Source organism: Azolla caroliniana, unplaced genomic scaffold, assembly GCF_043228905.1.
Source record: "Azolla caroliniana isolate FFs.n. ecotype wild unplaced genomic scaffold, voAzoCaro1.0.p SCAF_9, whole genome shotgun sequence".
Taxonomy (NCBI): Eukaryota; Viridiplantae; Streptophyta; class Polypodiopsida; order Salviniales; family Salviniaceae; genus Azolla; species Azolla caroliniana.
The window spans coordinates 2,218,545-2,234,426 of NW_028230444.1; the positions used below are offsets into that span (position 1 = coordinate 2,218,545).

The 15,882-nt window shown below is 35.6% G+C and overlaps 1 protein-coding gene and 1 long non-coding RNA gene across 2 annotated transcripts; both read left to right on the plus strand.

The window, feature by feature from the left end:
* The first annotated feature begins 10,324 nt into the window (after positions 1-10,324).
* LOC147859823 (uncharacterized) lies at positions 10,325-11,145 on the plus strand. Its single transcript, XR_015530205.1, has 2 exons — positions 10,325-10,472; positions 10,724-11,145. It is a non-coding gene; the product is annotated as an uncharacterized LOC147859823 (long non-coding RNA).
* A 1,436-nt stretch (positions 11,146-12,581) lies between these two features.
* LOC147859824 (glucose and ribitol dehydrogenase-like) lies at positions 12,582-15,308 on the plus strand. Its single transcript, XM_087324666.1, has 5 exons — positions 12,582-12,856; positions 13,184-13,566; positions 13,923-14,092; positions 14,753-14,938; positions 15,212-15,308. The coding sequence occupies exons 1-5, from the start codon at positions 12,731-12,733 to the stop codon at positions 15,232-15,234; spliced, it is 888 nt and encodes a 295-aa protein (XP_087180792.1). The 5' UTR covers positions 12,582-12,730; the 3' UTR covers positions 15,235-15,308.
* Positions 15,309-15,882: the final 574 nt, after the last annotated feature.

The following is a 15,882-nucleotide window of genomic DNA, read 5'->3' on the forward strand; positions in this document are numbered from 1 at the left end:
TGGAAATTACATAAATTGTGTGTTCCTTGTGCGGAGGGGATCGGATCCTTTGGAAATGATTTGGATCCAGTTTTGCCATTAATAAAATTGCAAATATTAGCAAAATTTGTTTTGCTTCCTCTTACAATTCGATTTGATTTTTTCTTTACAATGTATTATGCATTTGAATATAATGGGTATGAAATAAATCCATCATTCTTATACAAGGTATGACAATGATATAGTGTAATGTAGATGAAATGCCCAGAGAAGAAACTAGTTATTCTGTTTTGTTCTATGTTCGTTTTTTGTTCTCTGATTGGATCTATGTGAAGTTTTATGGGGAGCCTACATTTTGATTACGTGTGTTACATTTTTTATTTAAATACTGGCTGTTGGTAAAATGGAAATTTTAAAGTTATCATTTGTCTTATGGTCTTACAACACTGGAAGGGATTTGGTGAGTTTTGTTTTTTTCAAGTATCTTTATATGATCTGGCTTGGATTTGTGTCTTTCTGATATTTATGATTTATGAATTTGGGGATATGCCACATGTGGCAATTATATTTGCCATTCATAGGCAGTGCTTTGTAGAGCTTTCGACTCTGATATCTGGTTTGAACTTAAAAGATGATGTATTTATTCAATTGATAATGATAAACATAAAAAGCAAAAGCTTTCAAGCAGCAATTTAGGATTTGCTTTCAAGCAGCAATTTAGGAGTATTTTGTTAACTCATCTCTCTTTTGACAGCTTTCAAAAGAGAGATGATTAAACTTATAATTGATGAAATAGCACATTCATATTAAAAGTGGACAAAATAACCATATAATTGCTCAAATAACTTTTTTTTAGGGTTGATAAAGGGCATTTGTGGAGATAGCAAAAACTAGGGAATAAACTAAAGCCCTGGGTAATTCTTGTGGATTTCTTTTCAAATAATACAAGCACATTAAATTTGCACAGTTGTAGACGATCTTTTAGGTATGTTTTTTAATGGGGTTTCACATGTCATGTAGTTATAAACAACACATGACTGTCTTTGGCTTTGTATCTGCAGTGAGGAATTGTTGATAAGACAAAGAAATAGCCAACATTAGTGAATGAGTTCTCTTTACATTGCAAAAAAAAATCTTCATGTCATCCTCTTGAGTCTTGTTACATTATAGAAAATCAAAATATAACCAAAATTTATGCATTTTAGTTTCATTCTGAATTGTAATTGATTCCTGAGTGATTATATTCTGTTAGTAGCATATGATGTGTTTTGGTGGGTTTATTTTTGCATTTCCAAAACATACGCATTTTAATTTCATTTTGAATTGTAATTGATTCCTGAGTGATTATATTCTGTTAGCAGCGTATGATGTGTATTGGTGGGTTTATTATTGCATTTGTATTTTACATCTGCCATTTGGATGTGTTTTGCAGCTTATTCTGACAATGAAGAAAATGTTCAGATCATGAGGGAATATCATTGCCTTCATATTTTAGCTTGGAGCATACTTGAATTGAATTGATTTCTAGTAAAACGTACCTAAAGTGGTCATTTGACTATTTACATCTTTCCCTCACTACATTTAGTGTAAGTATCGTCTTACAAGTAATTGTAGTGAGTGTTATTTCAGATGATAAATGATATACATGAACTCAAAATACTTTTAAGTTTTGACAATTAAAGTGTCTTTAGAACAATCAATTAAATTTTTTTCACCGCCCTTACAAATCAGAGAATTTAGATTTTGGTTTGAGGTCACAAACATATAAGTTGCTTCTGATTATAAAAAAATGGATCATGACCTACAATACAATGCAATCAAATGAATTTACTAATGATGCCTTAGCCAAAAAAATGATACTCAATTTCATATAATGGGATAAAGGTCAAAAGTCTCTCGGGTGTTTTTTACTCAAACCATGTTTACATGAAGCTTTCAAAAGACAAATCATTAAATGCATGAAGATGGGATTCTTCAAGATCCATAACTGATAAGAAACAATAGGATATTATTTATAACTGATGAAAATATGACAAATGGGGTGCTAAAAAAGATGATATGAAGATTTAATGCAAATTATCACATCATGAAGAATGGTATGATATCTGGTAGAAATAGGGATTATTTAAAGATGTTGCTTATATTCAATTATATGAGGCTTGGAGAGGTCATAAATTGTAGGGATATCAATGATTGTGAGAATAAGTTTTGATAAACACGTATATGTATAAATGACATGAAGATTTGACACATAGGGATGATGAATAAGGGTACTACAAAGACCACTTCTTTCATTCAAATTATATACTTATGAAGCTTACAAAAGACATGAGGCTAGATGGAATGGTTTAGTTAGATACATACCGAAGAATGTGGTGATATAGGGATGATGAATAAGGGTACTACAAAGACCACTTCTTTCATTCAAATTATATACTTATGAAGCTTACAAAAGACATGAGGCTAGATGGAATGGTTTAGTTAGATACATACTGAATAATGTGGTGATCAAAACTCATGTTCCGATAGAATCCGGCAAAGGGAACTGAGATGTGATACAAAATGGGGGGATTCTGATGACAAAAGATCATTTAAGTTTGCAAGTGAAGTTACGGGGTGTGCGGATAGCACAAGTGGAGACATAGTTCCGAACAAGCGAAGAGGTGGAGGTACCGCCCACGGATATGAGTATCTGGCACATGCATGAAAGTGAGAGAGAAGTAACTAGGGACCTCATGCCTGAGCAACATAGTGCCGAAGGCTTGGATTGAAGACTGCCAGATGTCACACAAGGAAGAACAAAAGTGAGAGCTTGGTTTTGATCACTACAATAGCTTCCACTTGTCGGCATCGACAATGACCAAGGAAGGCTCCTTCTTTCGGAGCTCTTCGAGATAGAGCCAAGTGATCTCCTCCAATTACTACCACTAGTAGTGATAATGTGTGGAGATGATTTAGATGCCTCTTCACTTGAAGAAATTGGTACTGCATTTAAGACTAGTGGCCCTTTGTCACTACCATAATGGGTTAAATCGATGGTCGAGATCGAAGCAACATCACTGTCGATCAAACGGTTGGTTTCTTCGCGGACAGATGAGGCCCCTTCTACCACAACCATCACCATCACGAAGATCCACTGCTTGATAAACATTGTTGTTATCCTTTGTACCTTTAAGGAGTTACTTGCACACCTTCACTAGAACCCCAACTAGTAGAAAAGAAAGAGAGCTGTCCTTTTCTTCCTTTCTTTGTTTTTGGTATTTATGTTTCTTCAGCCCACAGTTTTAGTAGAAGAGAGAGAGAGAGAGAGAGAGAGAGAGAGAGAGAGAGAGACTGTGTTTTGTTTGTGATGTTCATATGGTATATGTAGTGTATGAAGGCATTTCATTTTCCATCCTAGACCTTACCTACCACTCAACAAACCCTGCATATGCATTTCTATCTATCTAACCTATCCTATCCATATCTCCTAGATTTGGGTCTACAACCCTCCATAGATAAATATAGATATAGATAGATAGATGGTTTGCTATAGACGTGTCATGGCTCGTCACAAGCTTCACGAGTTTGTGAAAATAAATCACTTACATGTTTGCACGACAACTTTCCGAGCTTGTTACGGGAATCTCTGTGAAGGGATGCCGTTTCGACCATGAAACACACAAACACACACAAAAGATACACATTAGGAAAGAGTTTTAACAAACAAGTGCCACGTTGCCCCCACTAAACTTTGTGCACGTATTGATGATTGACTTGCTAATATTCATTGCTACCCTTAGCATTTTTCAATATCATCATAGTATACCTTGGGTAAAAACAAAATATTGGATTTACGGTACTTGGTTTTGCATACTTTTATTGTTTTGCAAAATCATATTTCCTTGTGTATTTTGATTCTATGTTAATTAAGAATGCATATTAATGATCGGATAATTAGTTCACTAATCACAAGAATAATAACATTGGTGCTAACATGGTGCTAAAACTAATTCAAATAGAGATGTCTTGCACTTTGGTCTCATTACACATCGTGTCATACGTATTCTTCCACTTGTTTCTTGTGTACATCAAATTAATTAAATACTCAAAATGCGGAACTTTTTTCAACCAGTCTTAAGCTTATGAGCTTTTTGTAGATTAAAAATGAAGAATTAGAAGCGTATAATAGTTCTTCTTTCTTTCTTTCATAATTTGCTTAGTGGCTCCACTTTACCTCCAAGAGCCCAACCTTGTTCAAGCTAGATTTTTATTTTATTTTATTTATAAAAGATTTTCTTCAATAGTATTAAGAACAAAACGCCTGAAGGCTACAACTTGAACCTAGCTACCAAGAAGGTTACAACTTTCTTTATACACTGATATAAAATACGAGGATGTTTACATTTGTTGATATTCAAAGAGTCCATGGAAGTCGATATTGTCATTGAGGCTCTTGAGCTACCATTGTAAACAGGGGCACCTTTTTCCATAAGTAGAGAAGCTTTTTCCTTTTCTTGATCATAGTATCTGGGGAACCCTGCATATTGTCATACTGACCGCGGACTACAGTTAGCAAGTTCTCCCATAACTCAAACAACACATTGGAGAGATGAATGTCTACCCCATCATAAAGTCATTTACTTCGATATTTCCATAATACCCATAATGTTATTGTGGACATAGTTTTCCAAATTTGGACGGATCACACCTGCTTTCGAGGTTGCTGGAAAGGACTAACTAATATCAATCTTCCATTATGTATTGTTATTGCCACATGAACATCGTTTGCCTCATACAACATTAAACTTGAGTGTAATACTCCCCACATCGTTGATCCCCATGATAATAAGCAACCTACATTTATTGTTAGGAATAAAGACACGACTTTCTTCCATACTTGTTGAGCAAAAGAACAAGACCATAAGACATGCTTGGTAGTCTCTTGAGGTTCATGGCAAATGGCTCATTGCCGCAAATTGGGTGTCACATTCCCTTTCAATGCATGACCAACTGGTAGAGCCATATGCACTAATAACCATCGAAAGAGAATAAATTTAGTTGGCCCCTTGAATGACCATATCCATTTCCAATAGGTTCTCAAATGCAAAGTGGAAACACCCCAATTGGTCCAATGTTTTTGAGCCGTTGGTATCTTTCCATTATGAGAGAGCAGTAATGATCTTCCAAGTTTTACTGAGTACTGAAAAAAGGGGACCTTTACGATCTTTTTCCCCAAGGAGTGTGACCAAAGCCAACCCCCTGGATCCCATGTTAATCTTGCAACAGGATCTTTTGAATATAACCACATGATATCACACATATGAGCAATTGATGGATAAGGATCAAGGATCCATTTCTTTCCGGTTTTAGCAACCACTCTAACTGGTGCACTTTGTAAGTCCTGTAGATAATTGCAATCAACGGTATAAGATTGCAATCTATTGTTGTCTAGGACCTGAAAATAAGACACGCGCCCATTAGGTGAAACACCCTTAACAACCATCAATCTATCATTTGCGAAGCATCCAAACCATAGATGTTCCTGCCTTGGTTGGAAGGTTGTTAAAAATGAAGAATATGTTATTGATAAGGTAGCTGTCATTATCTTGGCACCATGAACTGATTGTAGATGTACAAGTCGATCTTCTTGTGACATTCGTTGAAACCGAGTCCACGTTCTTACAGATGCAGCTATGTTCAAGCTAGATTTAGTAGTGTTAACAAAATTATATTTCATAATATAGCCAAAGTTCCCACCCCAATTAAAATTATCAATATAAATCGTTTGAATTGGAAAAAGTTCCACCTTTCCCTCCAAGTTCCTAAAACCTTGTCAAACTTTTAACATTTAGGTCCATTAGCAAATTGAAAGGTCATCCATCATGTTGGTTGGTATCACACACATGCCTCGACATGACCATGGTTTCTATGGTTAAATCCAACGCTATACGAGTTTGTTATGCAGTTTTTCATCATTGACCAATGTGATATGGTGTCAATGCATCATTCTCTCACTAACCGAATCTTTGAAAATGTATAAACGAACAATTTATGCTTGAAATGTTAGAAAGTGATATGTTCATGACTTACATTTGGGTATAGTAGTTAAAGGTTGTTGAACAACCTAATGGGTGGTTCTTGTTCTAGTGTTTGATTCATTCTTCACATAAGTTAAGATTTTTATAAGTTTCTATTGACCAACAATATACATCAATATTTAGGTGCATTTGCAAATTGGACATGCCCCACCACAACCATTGTTTTTGTTGGTCAAGCCAATGCTACACGACGTTGTCTTGCAAATGTTCATCATTGATAAATAAACACGGTACAATGTTAACACACTATGCTCTCAATAACCTAAACGTCGGAATATATACATATACAATTCATGCTTGAAATTTCAGAAATCGATAAATTCATGACCCACATTTTGGGATAGCATTAAAAGGTTGTCGAACAACCTAATAGGTGATTGTCACCTTCAATCTAAAGGCATTCTAGTGTTTGATTGAGTCTTCATATAAGTTAAGAATTGTAAGTTTCCATACACTAGCAATGTGGACACCCTTTTACACTATGTACAACTTGAGTTTAAATCATTCATTTTGTGTGAGCCATTGGCTCTTAAGATGTATGCACTATTGTTTGGTTATGTATGCATTGTTGTTTAGTAGTTAGAGAAATTCCTGCAATTCTATTTAAATTACATACATTATGTGTTCAATGTAGGAGCTTGGATTCATAGGATTGCACTTCTAAATGCTAAAAAGCTCTTAGACCACATGCACATAAAACAAATGGAAAAGAACCATCTAAGCTAGTGTCTCAAGATCTTTTTATATAATATAGAAATGGTTTTTACCGAAGTACTACCATTAGAGGTCTCCTTGGTTTGTCCTTTGGAATGATCTTAGTTTATGGCAACGACATGGTATATGTATTTGCTTTTTTGAATGCTAGCAACATAGCAAACTTTGTACTATGATGGATTCTTGTAATAGATGTGTTATTTTTTCGACACTTATTTTGTGGGTTGATTTCTAACATCATTCCATTACCTTGGGATTAGACACCGTAATTGGCAATGGGATCACACAACATGTAAAAGTAGCCTTATGTTAACTTCCCATAAGCAGTATGTAAAGATGTTCGTGCCAAGTGATAAGTTGTTGTATAAGTAACATTTCATATTATGAAGGTTGTGGTGCACAACATTATGTTTGATGGGTAGTGATATTGTGAGTTTGAACAAGCCTTTGGTCACTTTAAATGATGACCTCTTCAAAACTTCCCATCCAAGGAGGAATATCTTCAATACCATACATAAAGAAATCATCCTCATATATAAACTTTTGAGAAAGACATGCCATGAAGTATTTAAAGAAGATGTATTGATGTGTAGTAGGGCCCCCTTTTTGGCGTTAGTCCTTAACTAGTGAGAGCAACAACAATGACCTTGACTTTTTGCAAGTCACCACCTACTTCGTTTACAAATCTTAATATGTCTAGAGACTTTATGCTAAAAAAATTCAAGGCCTTTTTATCCTAAAAGTCTCAAAATTTAGCTTCTCAACCTCTCTACCCTCCCATTTCAAAATTGCAAAGGTGATTTTCAAATAAAGCAATTGCAAATGATGGAAATTACGCTCATATACAATTATGGTAATTGTTGAAAAAACAAAAAAACAAATCACTCGTTCTAATGAATCTTAGGAAAATAAAACTTCCCCTGGTAAAAACTTAATAAGCAAATTGTCCAATAAAAAAAGAAAAGGAAAAACACAAAATGCATAAGAAAAAAAGAAACCAAACAAATTAGGAATAATAAAATTTATGCTCGATATGGGAAAAAATCCAACATGGCCTAGGGGTTTTCTTTGTTTCCCAAGGGTCTACATGTCTTCGCAATCCTCTCTCCAACAATTAAATGGTTCCTTCCTATCTCTTTGGGGATTTGCTAGGGTTATTTGGGGAATGACAAAAACATAGTGGCATTGGAGAAAATATCAAAGACTCATTGGCACTTCATAGTTTTTTTTGTTTGTGTGCGCGCGCTGGTGTGTGGTGATGTTTGTATATGAATTATTGCTTGGTGTTAATTTGTCTATCACTTTCCATTTTTCCAATATATATCAAGACACCTCTTTAAGTGTTTGAGAGGACTTAGGAATTGACGTGAACACAAAATAGTGACATTTCATGTTAATGTTTGGGTAGATACACCCAAAGATGCATATATAAATGAAAGGCCGATAAAATTTCCATAAGGAAAGATCATAAGTAGGAACCCATGGAGGAGGTAAATTATTCTCTCTTTTGACAAGTGTATAATAGGAAGGAACACAATGTGTATCAATATCTTTTTTGACATTGGTAAAAGCATATGCAAGACAATGTTAATGTAACTTCATAAACTAAGTCTCCCTAAGATTGTTATTAAACCAAGAGTTGTTCAAATGGGTAAATATTAGAAGTAGCCATAGTTGTTGATATGGACAATATAAAAAATGTGCCCAATGAAGAAATAATACAATACTTCTTGTTTAGATTGTTAAAACCGAGAGTTGTTTAGAAAACGGTAATATGCCCAATATAAAAGTTAATACCAATCTTGAGAGTTTAAAGATTAACATAACTTGATAATCAACTTTGTAAAGACCATTTACGTTGAGTTAGCATTGTTCACTATACATGGTGCAATTAACTACATATGATCCACACATATAATGGAACAATTTTCAATCTACTTTAACTTCTACCCTTTTAACAAGGGCAATGACGATATATCGGCAAAAAGACAAGGTTGGGGTCCAGATATAAAATATGCATGTCCAGTAATAATAGTGGGAATTGTCATTGATCTTTCCTCACGACCAAACCATGTCCTTTACAAGAAAGAGCAATTTTATGTATGTAAGGAAACATGAAGTCACTCATATCTATTTGACGTATTTAGAAGACAATCCCAATGACTTAGGTTGACAAAAAGTTTCTATTTATTTTATTTGATCAATTCTTGGAACAGTAAAGGTCTACTGACCTTATGTGAGCGTGTGCGCGTTTCCTTGAATATGTGTCGCAATTTTTTCTCAACAACCTTTTCCTCATGATTTGACCTTTACGTGCTGAAGAGATGATCGCCCAATGTGATTGACTTCATTGACACTGCGTAGGCTTATGAGGCATTCTCTTGAGTCCAACATGTTATTAATGCCACTTGAGTCAAACGTGTTATTAGGGGAGGTTTAATAGCCTCTCTTAATTCAATTGGTGACACGGTTCCCCTTAGTAGTGACTTCCTATCAGCTTCATGCTCATACATGCGCCAATATGCAATTGACATGGCAATGTGTCTTATTACTGTCTTGTATTACATTGTCTATTATATTGGTTTTTTTTCACGAGCATTCTTAGTCTTAAAATCTTTTCGTAGGGTGAACCTAATGTGATGGCATACCCACTCGATGAAGTCCATTTTGTATCTTCCATATCTGTTATTTCTGTGCCGACATAAACAAATTTTTCGTTATAGTACTTTCTAATCGTGCATTAAGCAAATTTATTGTAGTTGTTTCTAATCACGCATTCAATTATACTTTGGCTCTCTATATTTATGTGGGCAACTACATGCGTACCACTTCCCCTAGTCGAAGGCCATGCATTGCCACATTTTGTTGCTTGTGTACATAAGTGATGCGCTTCTCAGATTAGAAGTACATTATACGGTGATCACGACGAGTTGTGGATCGTCGTCATGGGCTAGGGCCTGTGAAGTGGATAAACAACTCGTCTTTTGCGCACATTAAAAATAAGCAGATCTATCTAGTGTCAAAGCAACAAGCAAGCACTATATCATGATACAGATATTGTGGTAGTCGATTCTAGTGTGGAACGGATGGGGGGGAAAAAATGGTGCCCTTACTAGTCCCTCGGGTGCTCGCCAATGGCATGGACATGTCATTTGCCGTGAGGGTAACACACAAACCATTACAATAATATGTATGCAAAGCACATGAAAGAACACCTAAAGAGAATCCTATTCCAACCGAGTGAGAATCTGGTCTCTAGCGAGAGAGAGAGAGAGAGAGAGAGAGAGAGAGAGAGAGAGAGAGATTTTGTGTGAAAGTCAAGCCAAGACTAATCGCCCCTATGGGCCCTGCCCAATCGATCATTAATGAATGTATGGATGCATGTATGTGTATTATGTATGTATGTATGTATGAATGTATCTATATGTATGTATGTGTGTGTATGTATGAATGTATGGGTGTATGTGTGTATATGTATGCATGTATGTATAGATATTATATATATATGTATGTATGCGTATAAGACTTTAACAGAGAGGAAGGGAGACACAGAGAAGCAGACCTTAACGTTCTTTTTCTAGTGCTGCAGTGGAGAGTGAAGAACCATCATAATAATAATAATAATAATAATCTGCGGTACTATGGCCAACCCTAGCCCTAATAATCAAGATGTGAAGAATAAAGACAAGAAGCCACCAGGTACACTCAAGATTCATTCATTTGGATCGATCCATCATCGATTTCTTTCACCTCTTCTAATCACTCATATTAATGCCATTCAATTCAACAATCGATGTATTAATAGGTTATGTAATGCCATTCAATTGAGCCTGAAACAAAAGTGTAACTCACCTTCTGAAATCATTGATCCATCCCATATTTGTATGTCCTTTCTTTCATGAATGTTATGTACTTACTGGCATTTAATCATATTGGTTGGATTTGTGGAGGTTCATCGGTCGCTAAGGAGGGGACGAAAAGTACAACAAAGCCAAATTTACCTCAAAAAAATGTGGGCTCGTCTGGATCGAAACCAAACCCCAAGGATATGGCAAAAGCAACCACTGATATTAAAAACACTGGCGGTAGTGGGAGCACTTCGAATCCACCTAATGGCTCCAAAAAGAATGATAAGGGACGAGGCCACATACTATCTGGTTTACCTAAGAAGGGCGGTACCAATCTTTAATCGAACTTAGCAGGAGCTCTTGGTCACACTCCATCTTCATCAATGTCTACGCAGAAACATTTTTTATATCCTCAATTCTTTCACGGAGTCCATTTTATTCTGCTCAATTCATTCCTGTATTACGACAGGATCTCCTGTTTTTTTTGTTGTTATAAAAAAAACATCTGCAGATTTGCATAACAATTAGTGGATCCCATATATTAGAAATAAGCGTCTCAAAATAAGCTTCTCCTTGTTATGTTTGTTTGGGATGTTGATAAGGTTATAAGGTTTTCTTCAATTCTGTTTATATATCTGTGTTTTGTTAGAAGATATACATGTATATGTACATATATACATATACATATACATATACATATACAAACATACATACATACATACATTTATATTTCTGTGTTTCAGTAGAAGATATCCATATGCGTATATGTAATAATGTATATAAACATACATGTATTTGATTTATTTAGTAAGGTCATTTGATTTTTCCTGATTTTGATGGTCGTTCTTTGATGTCTTTATATGCCTAACATTTGTTGTTGTTTTTTAAATAGATACTGTTCTTCGTTTGTTTTTATATATAACATCGTTGGCAATGCTTTACCAAAAAACTCTTCATAATCTCTGAAAACTGTCTCTACAAAATAAAAGTGGATAGATGTGGTGCAACCAAACCACTCGTCGAAAATGATAACTTTGCCCTTTAAAAGGCGATGCAAGTCCACGCCTATGTGCCAATACACAAATGATCGCCCACAATTTGCTAAGTAGAAAATGAATGCATGCGTTAGAACAAATCATCAACATTATACACCGAAAATTCATACTTCGGACACTAATCCCTTGTTATCCCTACCAAACTAACGATGATCGCATTGTAAGGTTTAGCTCTCAATTGTGATCGAAGACTAAGTAAGTGATTCACTCCTTCAAGCTGTGCAAGGTGGCCTAAGAGCACGGTCGCAAAGTTCCATTCGCCTAGTCTACCTACTTGTGATAGAGACCATCAAACAAAACTTAGGACCCATTAATTCTCATACTTCAATTCTACCTTAGCCCCATTATCCCCATTAAGGAAAATCCGACATAACCTTAGCCTCATTAGGGGTGAAGAACTCTCTCTCTCTCTCTCTCACACACACACACACGCACACACACACCCAAAAAAAGAATGAGGGATATTTTTGTTTTTCCTCCGTCGAAATTCTTCTAAATTGTACCATTAATAACTAAAGAATAACAATAACAACAACAAACAAGAAGAAGAAGAATTAAACAAAGGTGATTCATTATGATCTTGACAAGTGGTTGATGATCTCCCAACCTTTCCATGTGCACTGCATGCACATGTAGAGGCAAGCATAGGATGATTATTACTACAACAAAATCCCATTGGTTATCTATATCTGTATGCTACATATATTGATAAAGTTATTCTGTATTGCAGTTGGGGTGTGGATTCTTCAAATGATCTTTTTTTTCTGTTAGTAGGAAAAAGAAAGAGGAGAGAGAATTATTAATGCAGAGGAGGGTGGGATTATTAGTGAGCGCTTATTCTAATACCTGTATTATTACACAACCCAATACAAGTAGTCTTCATAATCTGGCTAAATTTAGTACTGCTCATTATCATCTTCTTAATACAAGTTATAAAGCTATCAATCCCCTAGTTAGCAATCTAATACCTTATCCTAATTACCATCATAACTACTCGTCTTATTGGGTTGCATTAATCAGAAGAAGCAATCAGAGTTTTATTAATAGCAGAAGTATGTCTTCATCATCGTCAAAGCATTTCCCACCTCAACAACAAGAGGGGCAACCGGGTCGTGAACATGAGATGCAACCCTCGCCCGAGTTTGTCCGCCCATCCTACAAACCTTCTGATAAGCTTCTGGTAATCAATTAGCTAGTGTTAGATTCATAGTACTACTGGATTTCCGAGTATAATCGATTTATCTTCGTGATCATGCATAAGTATCAATTTTAATAATGGCATATGATCTAATATATTAAATGAATTAATTTAGGGCAAAGTTGCTATTGTAACTGGATTTATCTTCATGATCATGCATAAGTATCAATATTAGTAATGGGAAATGATGTAACATATTATGAATTAATTTAGGGTAATGTTGTTAATTGTAACTGGATTTATCAGACTTCATGATCATGCATAAGTATCAATATTTATAATGGCATATGATATTATGAATTAATTTAGGGAAAAGTTGCTATTGTAACTGGCGGTGACTCTGGCATAGGACGATCCATCGCATGCCACTATGCCATGGAGGGTGCCACGGTTGCCATCACATATGTGGACACGATAGAAGAGAAAGACGCATCCGAAACCTTGGACCTAATCAAGAATAAGTATAAGTGTAGCTTGGGTCATGGCAAAGATCCGATTAAGATTGGTGTGGACCTTGGTGTGGAGGAGAATTGCCAGAGAGTAATCGAGCAAGTGATGGATGCATACGGGAAGATCGATATCATAGTGAACAACGCAGCTGAGCAACATGTGGTCCAAATTGAGAAGATATCGTCGGAGCAACTCGAGCGCGTGTTCCGAACCAACATATTCTCTCAGTTCTTTTTAACCAAGTAACCCTATATTATTAAACCATGAAAACTTAATCCATTTGGAAGTGATTAACAAAATAAATCAAATGGGTTCTTGCCGTTTTTATATTTGTGGGTCTTAAAAACTGTCATAATGCATTCAACTTTTGACGCACATGAAGGACGGAAAGTGATTAACAAAATGAATAAATGGGCTCTTTGCTTTTCTTTTTTTCAATTGTGAGAACTTTCATAATGCATTGAACTTTTGAAGCACATGAAGGAAGGGAAGTGATTAGCAAAATAAATTAAATGGGCTCTTACCTTTCTTTTGTTTTAATTGTGAGTAAATAATGAGTGTGGGTCTTTGAAACTTTTATAATGATGATGGCAAAAAGGCATGCATTGAAGCACATGAAGGAAGGGAGTTGCATAATCAACACCACATCGGTCAATGCCTACAAAGGAAACGCAAGCCTATTGGACTACACGGCTACGAAAGGGGCAATCGTGGCATTTACAAGGGGTCTTGCGCTCCAGTTGGTCGGCCGTGGGATCCGAGTAAATGGTACATTATCAAATACTATATATATATATGTGTGTGTGTGTGTGTGTGTGTGTGTGTGTATGTATGTAATGTATGTGTGAGCATAGCAAGTGTGGTTCTAGTGAATGTTTTTGAATATGTGGATTGGGATTTTCTTTGTTCGATTCGTGTTTGTCGGGGTTTTGAGCGAGATACATAGTAGCATAGAATGAATTACTCCGTATTCGTCAACAATGAACATATTCCCCCTTGAGGATATTCCCAAAAGGAAAAAGTCATGAAGAATGAAAAAGAAAAAAACATGAAACATATGGTTTGTTGAATGTTTATTTGTTTTCAAATAAACAAATAAAGATAAAATAGTTAAATAAGCTGATTCAGAGTAGAAGTGCAATAAATGAAAATGTTGTGAAGATGGGGCTTGAACTCTATGATTTTATAATTAAATGATAAGGACTTATGATTAAAGCCACTGAGCTATAGCTTTTAACCAAGATTACATGCATGAATCGGATGCGATTTCTATCTATCCATATTCTAGTATTTTGTGAGGATGGAGTCAGATCATGAGGTCCACATGTTTTGACCCCCAAGGATCACAACAACATAATTATACTACAACCTCTTTGTCACCATCAATTATTGATATATATATATATATACACACATATTAAATTGTAGGTGTGGCGCCTGGGCCGGTTTGGACGCCTCTCATCCCAGCATCTTTCCCAGAGGAGAAAGTGGAACAATTCGGGGAACAAGTGCCGATGAAGAGGGCCGCCCAGCCCTCCGAGATTGGTCCCTCGTATGTTTTCTTGGCCTCGGACGATTCATCGTACTACACCGGCCAAGTCCTCCATCCCAATGGTTTTTCTTATAAACTCTTCTTTTATAATTCTTTTCAATACTCTTCCCCACCTGGAGTAGCTTCATGGGGTGCTGCTATTTATCTAATGTTACTTTTTGTTTCTAATGTTATATTTATTTTTGTTTCATGAGACTTGATTCTACTTAGCATTTAGTTCAATTCCTTAATATGCATCATAATATCCCATCTAGGTTTGCCCCAATAGCTGCAGGAACACGATATTTCTATCGTTGGGCGAAAAACAATTCACGTTATGATTGTCGATAATGCAGGTGGAGTCATTGTGAATGCTTAGGAGGAAAGGATTTTATTCAGATTCAGACCAGACCACCAGAATTAATGGTTTTGGAACTATGGAACTAGGAAGACTATAAAAAAAAAATGTTAAATTTATGTGTGGAATATATATATATATATATATATATATATGTATATGTACATTATATGTGGGTGTGTGAAGAGGTTGTAGGAGGTGAGAACGTTCAGTTTTATGAAATGGACCGATAAATTGGCAGTTCTTTTTCTTTAATTTTTTGTCTTTTTAGTACTAGTTGTAGATAATAGTGCATATCCATGGCTTTCTCAATGGGCGGACAATAATCAAAAGCCAATAATCAAATTGCCTGGAAACTTCGTCTCTTTATTTGACTATGTCTTTGTTTTACTTTTCGTTATCGCTTTGACTGGTCTCTCTCTCTCTTGCTCGCTTTACCAATGCAAGTTTTGATGATGTCTTCTCTTCAACAAAATATTAAGAGTTCTCATGACTAAAATGATCAGATCCCTCACTCCAAAAACTATGAACCATCAATTATCTCGATTTGCTTAATTTACGTACATAATATTATAGAAAATACCATGTATTGCTTGTAACACCTACTAGATCACAACCGCTTCTAAATTGGGCTGCCTTATATCAATAGAAAACCCATCATATCCGGAA